The sequence below is a fragment of the Molossus molossus genome, unplaced genomic scaffold (assembly GCF_014108415.1).
Source record: "Molossus molossus isolate mMolMol1 unplaced genomic scaffold, mMolMol1.p scaffold_m16_p_1, whole genome shotgun sequence".
Lineage (NCBI taxonomy): Eukaryota > Metazoa > Chordata > Mammalia > Chiroptera > Molossidae > Molossus > Molossus molossus.
Genome location: NW_023425344.1, coordinates 53,432,016 through 53,447,076, shown reverse-complemented (window position 1 = coordinate 53,447,076; position 15,061 = coordinate 53,432,016). Strand labels below are relative to the sequence as shown.

Below are 15,061 nucleotides of genomic sequence, written 5' to 3'. Positions count from 1 at the left end.
CACACACACACACACACACACACACACACACACTGTCCCTAATATCAAGTAAATTAAAATAATATTTAGGAAGTGAGCTGGGCCCTGGCTGGTGTGGCTCGTTGGTTGGGCATCATCTGTGCACCAAAAGGTTGCTGGTTCAATTCCTGGTCAGGGCACATGCTCAGGGTTGCAGGCTTGATTCCTGGTAGGGGGTGTGCAAGAGGCAGCTGATCAATGTTTTGCTCTTACATTGATGTTTCTCTCTCTCCCTCTCCCTTTCTCTCTCTCTAAAATTCAATTTAAAAATCTTTTTTGACAAAGAAGCTACCTGGGTCAATACACAAATCTTTCAGCAAAGAAAGTATTCTTCTCAAACCCCTAATGTTTACATTCTAAAACGTCATTACTCTTGATCTTATTTTCAATCATTTTTTGTCAAATATTTAATTTAAATTCTATATCAGTATTTATTTATTTATTTATTTAGAATGTTATGTTTTTTTTATTCACTGACTAAACCAGAAGTCTATTTCTAGATGTTTCTCTTTTATGCTTCATTTGTTTTATTAGTAAGCAAAGCCCTATAAAAGATGGCTTCACCTAGTCCTCAGACTCAGATCCATCTTCATCTTTCCTAATCTGGAAGTAACGAAGTTCATATGTCTCCTTGTCAGATGCAACCACACAAAGCCAATCACGAAGACTATTCTTCTTAAGGTATTTCTTGGTAAGATATTTCAAATATCTTTCAGAAAACTGTTTCTCAGAAACAACTGTGATTTTATTCTTGAAGCGTTCCATGTGAACTACATTCCCAAGATTTCCAGTTTTCCCATTGACTTTAACCTTCTCCCGTAGAAACTATTCAAAATTTGCAGAATCAAAAATTCCATCTTCTACTGGATGAGTAAGGTCCAAACCAAACTTCCAGGTCATCCTTTTAGGCTTCTTGACTTTCAGCGCTATCTTGCAGGCAGTCCGCACGACCAGAGCTAAATTCTGTATCAGTATTTAAACTAGTTTTCCCTAAAGTGTTCTGTAATTCTATAGAGTTTAAGACTCTCCATACAACAGATTTTCAATTTGAAAGGGCAACTTGAACTCTAATATAATCAGATTTTTACCTGGAGCTTTAATTATAGCAAACAATAACTTGAACTTATGTCATATCTGTTTTATTATATTGTTACATTACATGCTGTACTCTAGCTGAACTTGGTATTTCAGAAACCAATCTTTTTTTTTTTCTCAAAAATGCCTATAAGGCAAATGAGATTTTTAGGAAATAATTGTTGGTTCAATATCTTTGCCATTTGAAAGTCAATCAATCTGACAAAAAAATGAGAAATACAAACTACAGCTCTTAGATAGTTGATAATTTACTAGTTTAAAAGTTAAGACAAAAAGTTTACATACACTGACTTTATTATTAAACTCATTTTATAGAGGTACAAACTGGAACTCAGAAAGTTTAAAGGCTACACAAAAATTGGGTGGCTGAACTAGAATTTGAACCCACATGTTCTTTCCATGAAAGAACACACTGTTGCCTGGCTGTTGTGCCTCGGTGGTTGAGTGTGTACCCATGCATCAAGAGGTCACTGGTTCCATGCCCAGTCAGGGCACATGCCCAGGTTGCGGGCCTGATACCCAATGGGGGGGCATGCAGGAGGCAGCCAACGGATGTTCTCTCCCATCGATGTTTCTATCTCTCTCGCTCTCCTTCCCTCTCTCTAAAATCAATAAAGAAAAAAAAATGTTTTTAAAGAATACATTGTTGACCTTTCCATTAAGAAAATTCATCCCACCTCTACTATGTAGCCCCAGTGAACCACTTCCTGGAACATAAGCATATCTTCATTTTACTACTTGAGTGTCCTATCTAGATGTGTTGTTTTCCTTTATCTTTCTCTGATGACGTCCTGCCATCCTTCAACACCCTGCTCAAGTCAAACTGCTTATGGAAGATTCTGCCCTTACGTTCCTGTTGGAATTAACATCTTGATGCCTCTTACCTGCTCTGTAATATGGTCAAGACTTATGTGGCTTTTTCCTTTTAATAAACCAAACCCTTTTTTTTGTTTGTTGATCCTCACCTGATGATATTTTTTCCATCAATTTTTAGAGAGAGTGGAAGGGAGGAAGGGAGGGGGAGAGAGAGTGAAACATCAATGACAGAGAAACCCATCATCCATTGGTTGCCTCCTGAACACACACTAACTGGGGCCAGGAATCGAACCTGAAATTCAGGTACTTGCCTCTGACTGGGAATCAAAACTGAGATTCGGTCTGCAGGTTCACACTCTAACGACCGAGCCACACCAACTAGGGTGATAGACCAAACTCTTTAAGAATAAGGCATTTTATCCATCTCTAGGTCCCCACATCACTGAGAAGTTACTTGATAAATATTTGTGGAACAAAATGAAAGGCATGCATTAGAAAGCCATTTCTTTTAAAGTTATACTATGTTCCTTGACAGCAGTAATAGTTCCTGGAAACTTTCCAAAATGCTTAGGAAAACAACTTCTCATAAAACATGTCCCCAATAGAAATGGTCAACTAGATTATCTCCTCTCACTACAGTACATACAATTTACCTAGAGAAATAATGGTGCCATACAAGAATGATCATAAACAGTTTTACTCTCACAGCTGTCAGATGGTACTATGATAAAGTTATTTATAAATAAAAAGGAATACAGCTGATAATGAATGAAACTGAGGAACTTCACTGTTCAAAAATATTTTTAAAACATGTTTCAAAAGAAACATGTTTTTAAATAAAATTAACTTATTTTAAAGAGCCACTAAAACTTCAATCATGCTGAAAATTGGATAAGAAACAATTGGAGAAGTCTGATGACTCAGGTTTGTTCACAAAGCGTGGCCGGAAAGTTGCAGATTGTGGAATTTCCTCTGACCTAATACAAGAATGAGCGTGCACATGTTCTCCGCTGGTGTGACAGTATAAAAGCCACGGGAGCTCTTCATCCAGCACAAGTCCCTGAGGACAACAGAACTCACAAGGGTCTAGGACAAGAGCCAATAAGAAACCTCGTGTGAACATGACCTCCAAGCTGGCTGTCGCTCTCCTGGCAGTTTTCCTGCTTTCGGCAGCTGTGAGCGAAGGTGAGCACATCTTTGTGATCCAGAGTTTTCCTGGCTCTAAATGTGATTCTTAGACAGTAAGATTATCCTAATGCTTTGATTAAAAAAACAAAAACATTTTTATTCAGGAAAAGAAAATAATTTTTGTAGTCATTTAATGTCAATTAATTAAATTGAAGTTTTATTTTTTTAGGCTGTATCTATACAACTACAAAAGAATAATGTTTGATTAATATAGACATTCTGTTCTTATTATTTATACTCTGTAGTATGCATATAAAAATATAAATTTGTAATTTAGAATGTATCTTATTGGGAGGCACAGTTGCCCATAATATCTATTAATACTGAGCAAGATAACTTAAGTAATTTTACTTCATATACTTGAAAAACTTCGGACAACTATCAATTCCTGTTTGATTTATGATATATCATTTATGGTATACAGTTTTCTTATTTTTTCTTTTCTCTTAAGCATTAAGGATTTTGTTAACATATAAGACACCTCTATGCAAACCACTTATATATTTCTATTACCTCTTTCTGAAGGCAATTTACCTATCAGTAAATCTTAGTTTGCATACTATAAATAGCACTGTGGTATGATTATGCAATATCAAGTAGGAAAAGTATCATAAGGATGTCAACATTACACAAAGAAAACTCCAAGTCTTTCTTTAGAAAGTCATTCAATGTTGTCTGTTTTTTTTGTTTTGTTTTGTTTTTTATTTATTGATTTTAGAGAGAAGGGAGAGGGGGAGAGAGAGATAGAAACATCGATGAGAGAGAACATCAACTGGCTGCCTCCTGCATGTCCCATTCTAGGGATCAGGCCCACAACCTGGGCCTATGCCCTGACTGGGAATTGAACCGACAACCTCCTGGTGCAGGGGTCGACACTCAACCATTGAGCCAGACCAGCCGGGCCAATGTTGTCTGTTTTTAAAACAAAGAAAAACTAAGGTTAGAGGCAAAGAGAATATTCAGACTTCAATTTCAGGAATGAATTTGCTAAAGATGGGATGTTTATTAAACACACACATTGAGATGAAGAAGGAGTAGCTATCAGAGCTGTGCCTGCTGATGAAGTCAATCTTCAATTGTTTTGTTTTGCTTTCACAGCTGCAGTTGTGTCGAGATTAGGTACGGAACTTCGATGCCTGTGCATCAAAACACACCCTACACGTTTCCCCCCCAAGCTTATCAAAGAACTGAGAGTAATTGAGAGTGGACCACACTGCGAAAATTCAGAAATCATGTAAGTGATTGGATATTTTACTTTAGCAAACCCAGAGCTGAGGAAGGAGGAATATAGTAATTGTTCTAGGTGCTGGGAATATAGTAATGAGGTAAATAGAAGGAAAAATTCTTTGTCTGCATGGCATTTAAATATGGTAACTCCCATGATTCATAGCTCTAAATTGCTTTGGATTTAGATTTTATGCCTGTACTTAAGGGACAATGACTGGAGTAGCAAAGGAATGTCTGAAACCGCTAAATATTGATTTTAATCCTATCTCTCTCATTTCAGTGTAAAGCTCGTCTTTGGAAAAGAGGTCTGCCTCGACCCCAAGGATAAGTGGGTGCAAAACATTGTGCAGATATTTTTGAAGAGGTAAGTTGTTTATCTTTTTAAAAAATGAGATTCTTCATTTATCCTGAGCTATACACTCCAAAAGTCAGCCTATAAATTTCCTGCTGCTGCTGAAAATCTTTTTTAAGTAGCTGCTTCTTTAATTAAAAATAAATAGCAGGAATAGTGAGTTTATTGTACTCATGGCTCAGAAGACCACGTGTCTCAGGGAAGTCGGGGTTTATGCCTGTTCCCTGTGTCATTATTATGGTTCCCTTCCATTCTCCTGCTTTGGATGATAACTTATCTGGTCTCACTATTTATAGGTGAACGTATAGAACATTTCTAACACCTGCCTATCCAAGACTATATTAGTTTCTTTATTACTCCTTATTTGAACACTGTTAATTCTTAAATTTTATTTTATTTTTAGAGCTGAGAAGAAAGATCCATGAAAAAATAAACAGCATTCTCCGTGGTTTCCAAGAATTCCTCAGGAAAGATGCCAATGAAACATCAAACAGATCTACTTCAGTGCTTCCTGGCCATGGGTCTGGTGTAGAGTTGCCAGATAAAATATCAGATGCCCAGTTAGATTTGAATATGAAGTAAAACAATGAATAGTTTTTTCCAATGTCCCATGCAATATTAGGACATACTTATCTTTTGAAAAACTCATTGTTTACTGCAAATTCATGTTTAGCTGGAAATCTTATATTCTATTTTTTTGGTTAAATATTTCAACCCTAGTCCGCCATGCAAGATCCATGAGTCCCTTTTAGCTGCGCATTGGTTTCTTTTTATTCCTAAACTGGAGAAAAAGTATCAGCCAACCTTTTACCTCACAGAGATATGAGGATATGTGGAAGCAATTACTTTTTTTTCATGGTCTCATAAATTATTTTCAAATGTAACTTATTTACCTATTTATTATTTATATATTTATTTAAGCATCAAATATAGTAATATTTGTGCATGAACTTGGAAAACGGGATAATAATGGTTGTGAATTTATATTTATTTTAGATATTAAAGTACATATTAGAGAACTATCTTGATGGATAATGTTTCATTTTGGTCAAGGTTGCTAGATCTAGCAAAATTAAAACCAACGGAATATCCAGTTAATCTTTACTTCAGAAAAACAACAAATGGTTTTTTAGTGCAAGTACATCATCATTATAGAAAATGGTAGTTGGACTGGCAATCTTACTTTTGATACTTGGTCTTGTCACTGTCAGCCTTGTTACGCTGTTCTGGGTTGAAGCACCTGAGTCCTGAGTTACGACTCTCTCTCTCAAAATGGCAAAAATTCATCAGGCAATATTAACAAAGTCATTTCTTACTGGGTATAACATTGACTATGTACAAATAGATTCTCATCGTTTTATTTAAATAGTGTGGGGCTATTTTTAAAGTGGGAAGCCATAAAAACTCATTTTGTTTTCAACCTTAAGATAATTTTATGTTTTCAAAGAAAATTTTTTATCTTCTAATGTTTTGATAGTATAAAAATACAAATGCAATTCTAAAACATTTATAATAAAATTTATTGTCAAAGTCATCACGTGTTTGTGTTTCTTTGGTCCTTTTAAAATTTATTGTTTAATATCTTTGGTTGTATTAAAAACATGATTTAGAAAACATAAGCACTTCCCCTTAGTGTTTTGAATCTTATGGTGGAAATGACACACCTTTATTTGTAGAAAAATAGAACTCCTTTTCAGAGATGGCTACAAACAGTAGTCTTTTCCATAGAATGATGGAAATTTTCTCACCTTCCTATTGTATACCATTTGGCTAATAAAACTGACTTTAGATTTGCAATGAACCAGCCCAGGTGTCAGTGAAAGGGGAAGGAGGTACATATTATGAGGTGCTTCTCAGCTAATTGAGGAGTAAAACTGTCACATATAGGCAAAAAAAAAAGTTCAAAAAATGAATAAAGACCAAGCATATTTGAAAAAAAAAAGTCAAATAAATCTCTTAAAAGTAAAAATACAATAATTTAACTAGAAAACTCAGATAAAGTTATATTAAATGGACTATGGCATACTCTAAAGGGCTCAGATTGGAAACTGAAAACTTTTACTGGATTTCTATTACCCACACTTAAATAGCAAACATTATAAGCCATTCTTCTTCCTGGAACTCCTTACCGAAGAAAGTGGGAAGCCATAAAAGCAACACAAAGTATGATCTTGGGGACTTTTTCATGATATTTAAAGATGGAATTATCAAAGAGCTCTCAACTTTATACAAAACCTCTTAATGCATTAAGTACAATTTTTAATGATCAGTGTCCAACCCTGGAAGCAAATGAAGACCTTTGCACCAACTTGGTGAATTTTAATAATGAGTACTTTTAAATATCTACTTTTTAATTTTATCTTTATCACATTTAAAATATGCCAAATGAGAGGTTTTAGGAAAATGGCGGCAGAGTGAATGGAGCTACACAGACCATCTCCCGGGACCAAACTGGAATTACAACGAAAATAAAGACAAATTGCCAGGAAAAGGCAACCGAAAAGCAGCTTGGAGAACCACATAACCAAGGACACTGGCTCAATCCTGGTAGGCTTGCGAAGACACGAGATGGGGCCAGGAGCCCACGGTCCTCAGGGGCCTCGGCTGGGAGCTGCAGCGGCCTTGGCTGGGAGCTGCACCCTAGGCTAGGAGCTACACCCTTGGCTGGGAGCTGCCACAGCCTCAGCCAGGAGTGATGGCCTTAGCTGGAAGTGGCGCCCTTAGCTGGGAGTGGTGCCCTCGGGTTAAAGTCCCAAGCGGCTCCACAGTGCAGAGCTGGGGCAGAGGCTAAATTAGCAGCAGCCACTCACCTTGGACTTCGGCAGAGGGAGGGCAGAATGGACGGGAACTGTGTGGGGAAACACGGGATTTGGAGGGCACTCAGAGCTTTTCTGAGTTGCAGCCATGCAGGACTGTGGTCATCTTACTCCTTCCCAGGGCCCTGGGTAGAGGAGGTGGCCCCTCCCTCTGAGATTCAACCCCATCCGGTGGCCATTGAAATGCTAATTAAAGCCCATTAACAACCAGCATCTGCCCCACCCTCAGGAAATCCTCTTACACTGAGCCCCTGAGGGAGTTTTTCATTCAACTCAGAAAGCAAGGTTCTTCAGGTGACCTCTACTAACTGCCTCCAGGCAATAAAGCTAGAGGATAACTACCATTCCCTGGGCTAGCAACTCTAACCAGGAAAATAAGAGTTGACAGTGGTGTTTAACGTGGGTCCTCCCTGCCTCATTCAAAACCAGGAGAGAGAGAGCCACAAACAGCAGAACACCAAAACCCACAGGAAAAATTTGGCAGGCACCAAAGCCCACTGTGATAGCCAAAATGGTGAAACACAGAAACAAAAGCCAAACAAAAGAACAAGAGACCTCTACCGAAGATGAGATAAATGAGGTGCAGTTAAGCAAGTTAACAGAACTAGAATTCAGAGCCATGATCTTGAGGAAGCTCAACAGCATGTGTAAGGACATGAGCATCTTGAGTATAGACATAGAAATTTTGAAAATCAACCAGTTGGTAATGAAAAACCACCAAGAAGAAATGAAGAATGACATATCAGTAATAAAAAACACATTGGAAAGTCTAAATAGCAGAGTAGAGGAAGCTGAGGACCGGATCAGTGAATTAGAAGATAGGGTAGAAAAAAATCAACCAATCAGAAAACCAAAAAGAAAAAATAATTTAAAAACAGGAACAGTTTAAGAGAACTGTGGGACAACTGGAAACATAATAATATTCACATCATAGGTGTCTCCACAGAAGAAGAAAATGAGCAAGGGTTAGAGAATATATTTGAGAAAATAGTGACAGAAAGCTTCCCTAATTTGGTGAAGGAAGAAGGTATTCAAGTTCAAGAAGCACAGAGAACCCCAAGTAAGAAGAACCCAAACAGGCCCACACCAAGACACATATAATCAAAGTGCCAAAAATTCAAGACAAAGAGAGAATCCTAAAAGCAACAAGAGAGAAGCAACAGGTTACCTACAAAGAAAATTCCATAAGGCTCTAAGCTGACTTCTCAACAGACACACTACAAGCCAGAAGGGAATGGCAAGAGGTAATCAAGATCATGAAAAACAAAAATCTGAATCCAAGACTACTCTACCCAGCAAGGCTATCATTCAAAATAGAAGGTCAAATAAACAGCTTCCGAGACAAAAAAAAAAAGCTAAGGAAATACAAAGGATCGTTAACAACAACTATGAACAATTATATGGCAACAAATTCGACAATCTAAGCGAAATGGACAAATTTCTAGAAACACACAGTCTCCCAATACTGGACCGGGAAGAGATAGAAAACTTGAACAGACCAATAGCAACTAAGGAAATTGAACAGGTAATCAACACTCTCCCAGAAAACAAATGTCCAGGCCTGGATGGCTTCACGGGGGAGTTTTACCGAACATTCAAAGAAGAACTAACACACATTCTCCTCAAACTATTTATAAAAATTCAAGAAGAAGGAAGACTTCAAAACTTGTTTTATGAAGCCAGCATAATTCTAATTTCAAAACCAGAAAAAGACACTACAAAGAAAGAAAACTACAAGCCAATATCCTTGATGAACATAGATGCCAAAATCCTGAACAAAATACTAGCAAATCGGATCCAGCAATACACCAAAAAAATTATCCACCATGACCAAGTGGGATTCATCCCAGGGATGCAAGGCTGGTACAATATTTGCAAATCAATAAACATGATACACCACATAAATAAAATGAAGAATAAAAACCACATGATCATATCAATAGATGCCGAAAAAGCCTTCGGCAAAATCCAGCATCCATTTCTGATAAAAACGCTCAGCAATGTGGAAATAGAGAGATCATATCTAGACATAATAAAGGCCATATATGAAAGACCTACAGCCAACATCATATTCAATGGGCAGAAACTAAAAGCATTTTCCTTAAGAACAGCAACAAGGCAAGGATGCCCACTTTCGCCACTCTTATTTAACATAGTACTGGAAGTCTTAGCCACAGCAATCAGACAGGAAGAAAAATTTAAGGGATCCAAATTGGAAAGGAGGAAGTGAAATTGTCATTATTTGCAGATGACATGATGCTGTACGTAGAAAACCCAAAAGACTCCATCAAAAGTTTACTAGACTTAATAAATGAATTTGGAAAAGTAGCAGGATACAAAATTAATGTCAAGAAATCGATGGCATTCTTATACACCAATGATGAACTCACAGAAAGAGAAACTAAGAAAACAATCTCATTCACCATTGCAGCAAAAAAATTAAGATACCTAGGAATAAACTTAACCAAATAAATAAAGGATCTATTCACAGAAAACTACAGGTCATTAAAAAAAGAAATAGAGGAAGATATAAAAAAGTGGAAGCACATACCCTGTTCATGGATGGATTGGAAGAATTAACATCATTAAAATGTAAATACTACCCAAACAAATCTGTAGATTCAATGCAATCCCCATCAAAACACCAACGGCATACTTCACAGAATTAGAACAAGTACTTCAAAAGTTCATATGGAACCAAAAAAGACCTCAAATAGCCACAACAATCTTGAAAAAGAAGAACAAAGTTGGAGAGATTACATTACCAGATTTCAGGTTATACTACGAAGCCACCGTAATCCAAACAGCCTGGCACAAGAACAGGCATATAGACCAGTGGAACAGAATAGAGAACCCAGAAATGGACCCAAAGCAATATGCTCAATTAATATTTGACAAACGTGGCAAGAGCATACAGTGGAGTAAGGACAGCCTCTTTAATAAATGGTGTTGGGAAAATTGGACAGCTACGTGCAAAAAAATGAAACCAGACCATCCACTTACACCCTACACAAGAATAAACTCAAAATTGATAAAAGACTTAAATGTGACTCATGAATCCATAAAAATCCTAGAAGAAACTGTAGGCAACAAAATTTCAGACATCATACACAGCAGAATTTACACTGATACATCACCTAAGGCAATAAAAAAAAGGAGAAAATGAACACATGGGACTCCATCAAACTCAAAAGCTTCTGCACAGCGAAAGATACAATCATCAAAACGGAAAGGCTACCCACTGTATGGGAGAGCATAATTGCCAATGATATATCAGATAAGGGGTTAATTTCCAATATATATAGAGTGCTCATACAACTCCACAAAAGGAAGACAAAGAACCCAACTATAAAATGAGCAGAGGACCTAAATAGACACCTCTCCAAAAAGGACATACAAATGGCCAAGAGACATATGAAGAAATGCTCAATGTCACTAATTATCAGAGAGATGCAAATTAAAACAACTATGAGGTATCACCTCAAACCTGTCAGAATGGCCGCCACCAACAAATCATCAAACAACAAGTGTTGGCGAGGATGTGGAGAAAAGGGAACTCTGGTACACTGCTGGCGGGAATGCAGACTGGTGCAGCCACTGTGGAAAACACTATGGTGTTACCTCAAAAAATTAAAAATTGAACTTCCATTTGACCCAGTGATCCCACTTCTAGGAATATACCCTAAGAAGCCTGAAACACCAATCAGAAAGAATATATGCACTCTCATGTTTGTAGCAGCATTATTAACAATAGCTAAGATCAGAAAACAGCCCAAGTGTCCCATCAGTAGACGAATGGATTAAAAAGCTGTGGTACATGTACACAATCAAGTACTATGCAGCTCTAAGCAAGAAAGATCTCTTATCCTTTGAGACTACATGGAGGGACCTGGAAAGTATTATCCTAAGCGAAACAAGCCAAACAGAGAAAGACAAGTATCATATGATCTCACTTATTTGTGGAATATAATGAACATAACAGTCTGAGGAATGGGGTAGTCCCAGAGACGTGGAAGTGGGGTACAGACTGACAATCCTCAGAAGAGGGGGTGGTGGGGGAGAGATAAACCACATAACTTATATGCATGTATGCATGAACAGTGGACATGGACAACAAAGCTGGGGACAAGGCGGGGAGGGAGGGGCAGGGGGGAATCAGTGGGGGGAAAAGGAGAAACATTTGTAACAAAAATAAATTAATTAATTTAAAAAATTAAAACATGCCAAATGATTTTCTCCACTCTGTCATCTATATTGTCACTGTCTATAAGACAGCAGAGTATTTCATCAAAAGGCAATTAAGTGCATCAACTTGAAGATGAGGCATTCTGTACATAAGCCAAAATGGAAAATGAAGAGTAAGAGAGAGAATGTGAGAGAGAAGGAAAGACCAGTCACTTTGTTGAACTGAAAATTGTTTACTTCATTTTACTTCAATGATCTTAGTAAAATTAGTTAGTACACAGGCACAGGTTTATTTATACAGACAGAGATTTAGACACAAACTTAAACATGCAACCTATTACCTTATACCTTTAATCCATTTGTGTGAATTACACATTATAAATCTAATTATACCAAATAGTAACATGAATGTAAAGATACACACACACACACACACACACACACATATACTCACTCACACACACACACAATGAAAGCAGTATTAAGAGATTCTAAAAAAGTATTCACCTTAAAATTAAATCAATTATAAAATTCTACAATGCATGTATTTCATATACAACATACAAAATTAGGTTATTTTCATAATTGAATTTTTTTGCTTGCTAGCAATGCATCAAGAAATAGATTCATAGGTTGAAGTCACCTAAGAAAAATTTTCATTCTCAAGATTTGGGTAAATAAGTAGATAATTATTATTTGTTATTATTATTATTATTTGAATCCTCACCACAAGATATTTTTCCCATTGATCCTTAGATAGAGTGGGAGGGAGAAAGAGAGAGAGGGAGAGAGAGAAACATCAGTGTGAGAGAGACATTGCTTGGTTGCCTGGTTGCCTGGATGCCTCACTCACGACCCCAACTGTGACTGGGGATGAGCCTTCAACCTAGGTCTGTGCCCTTGACAGGAAATCAAACTCGCTACTCTTTGGCCTGTGGGCCAGCGCTAGATAATTATTTTTTACTCTAATACATCTATTTTGCTATTTGGGCTATGTTTGAAAAGGTCAGAAGGATGAAAAACTAGTTTGCTTTTTGTTTGTGGTAAATACAAATATAGCAAGTATGAATTGCTTAAGACTGTGTTAACCCTGCAATAACAAAAAATGCTTAAGAAATCAGTGATTTCTCCATTACTCATTTAAAAAGACAACCAGACTGCAATTGCCTCAAGTTTAATAAACATCAGCTAAATTTGAAGAGAACGCAAACAACAAATACGGAATTTTAAAATGTAACAGGAAATACCAGGCCGACTCCTTCTCACAAGATTTTCAGATGGGGAAATCAGGAATTCATCAAAAGATTACTTAAGCATCAAAGAGCCCAACTCTTAATGAGTGGGGAAAAAGGGGGCTTTCCATGGACTTCGTACTCCCATAGATGAAAATCAAGTTGGGTAAATTATCTATCTATCTATCTATCTATCTATCTATCTATCTATCTATCTAATTATATATTCATTGTCTCTATATAAACAGACTTAAAAAGCATAGCCTGTGGGAAAATAAGATAGGAAACATTCAGATATTTCCCGACAAAGTTTGCTTTAGACATATCTAGAGAAATGTTCTAAAGTTTTATAAAAGATTGTGGCACTAGATAAACTTTTAATGTATCTATCAATTCTATTTCATAGGGCATGATTTAGCTTATGTTTTTTATTAATTATAGACGATTCTTTCTACTGTCTGCATCCTAAATTAATCTTCTGCCATTCATCCCATGCTACTCAAAATACTTTCACATTTATATTGTTAGTGTTCCCCCAAATAAAATGATTATGGGAAAGTATTCTATATGTAGATACCTCTGCCTAGTGTACACTTTTCCTTTATGCTTCCAAAAGTATTCAACATGTCTCCTATGGGAATGACATAGAGAGACATGTTTTATTAAAGGACAAATTGTTTCTGCAGGTCTCCATGCATATGTTAGCCCTTCAACTTTGCACACCTGTTTTATTCTTCTCTAATCCATTCCAGACATGTTTTATAAACAGACCATTCTCAATGGTCTTAAGTGAAATTTTGTTATTATTAATTTTATTTACAAGTATATTTATATGGATACTAAAAAAAAATTTCACATTTACAAGATTTATCTATAAAGCGTGAATGAAGCCTCTGTGCTAATATGGAAAGAACTGCCTTCTACTTATAAGTTACTTTTCTAGCACTAAGTGTTTTCCTGAAGGAATCTTTTCACTCTCCCAGTTAATAAAAATTCTGTTTCATTTTATTATTTCAAAATGGAGATAAGGGTTAATAAAATCTACTTAGAATATAAATTATACCCTCCACATGTCATGTTACATAGATTTTATATAAGCTGTGTTTTTTAAGTGTATATCTTCTCCAATTATTTAAATTTTTGATGAGATTTTACAGTGAACAAGAATACATGGATTCTGATTTTATTTATTTATTTATTTTTTTCCCTCACCCGAGGACATTTTTTGTTCAGATAGAGTGGGAGGGAGAGAGAGGAAGAGAGAGAGAGAGAGAAACATCGATGTGAAAGGGACACATCGAATGGCTGCCACCGGCATGACCAACCAGGGCCGGGGACAAACTGCAACCGAGGTACATGCCCTTAGCGGGAACCGAACCCGGATCTCTCGGGACCGCAGGCCGACACTCTAACCGCTGAGCCAAACCGGCCAGGGCATGGATTCTGATTTTAAAACATGGTATGCTCTGTGTGGAATTTATTGGGGATAGAATAAATGCCATTTTTATTCTCATTTTACCTATAATAAAGTGCATTAACTTTTACAGGTTTAACTTTTGAAATGGTGACTCTTAAAAAAAGCTGTATCATGAGGGGGTATGGTTTGATTTCTGATACTTCTACATATAGAACTGAAAATTTTAATTAAACAATTAAGTAAATCATTGGCTGATGTTGGGAACCAAGTTGATCACTGTTATAGTAGGAGTTTTTAGATAAGCAAGGAAAGGAGACTAAAAGGATTCATGTAGTATTAAATTAGAGTTGGAATCATTAGTTTAGAGTTGGAGCAGGAGTGAACTAAAACATGGAACAATAGCCCAAAATGGAACAAGTTGAGGACAAAATAAATAAAGTAGTATATTATAACCCAAAATATAAAGTGAACATTTATGAGTCCATGTGAGTATAAATACCTGTTGCAGTAAATAAATAAATGAAGAAGAATAAACAAATCTCCCTTGAAGAAGAATTCCAAATGATTTACATAGGTACTCCTTCCTCAAGGAGGTGGGGCATAACTGTGGACTTGTGAAGTGTGGACTTCCCATAGGGTTTTCTTTCTAAAATATACAGTATGAAATGGGAAAAAGGAAGAGTAACTTTACAGTAGAGAAACCTGAAAAACACTA

The 15,061-nt window shown here is 36.6% G+C and overlaps 1 protein-coding gene and 1 pseudogene across 1 annotated transcript; one reads left to right on the top strand and one right to left on the bottom strand.

Annotated features, from left to right (window-relative positions):
* Nucleotides 1–530: 530 nt before the first annotated feature.
* Nucleotides 531–1,835, bottom strand: LOC118626040 (annotated as a pseudogene).
* Nucleotides 1,836–2,962: 1,127 nt separating this feature from the next.
* LOC118636257 (interleukin-8-like) lies at nt 2,963–5,126 on the top strand. Its single transcript, XM_036271333.1, has 4 exons — nt 2,963–3,114; nt 4,216–4,351; nt 4,625–4,708; nt 5,100–5,126. The coding sequence occupies exons 1-4, from the start codon at nt 3,051–3,053 to the stop codon at nt 5,119–5,121; spliced, it is 306 nt and encodes a 101-aa protein (XP_036127226.1). The 5' UTR covers nt 2,963–3,050; the 3' UTR covers nt 5,122–5,126.
* The last annotated feature ends 9,935 nt before the right edge of the window (nt 5,127–15,061 follow it).

Bases quoted from the DNA above. Each gene is read 5' to 3' on its own strand.
- LOC118636257 (XM_036271333.1), top strand. From the start codon at position 3,051: ATGACCTCCAAGCTGGCTGTCGCTCTCCTGGCAGTTTTCCTGCTTTCG. The intron at 3,115-4,215 runs GTGAGCACATCT...TTGCTTTCACAG, and splicing joins TTCGGCAGCTGTGAGCGAAG to CTGCAGTTGTGTCGAGATTA. The intron at 4,709-5,099 runs GTAAGTTGTTTA...TTTTATTTTTAG, and splicing joins GTGCAGATATTTTTGAAGAG to AGCTGAGAAGAAAGATCCAT.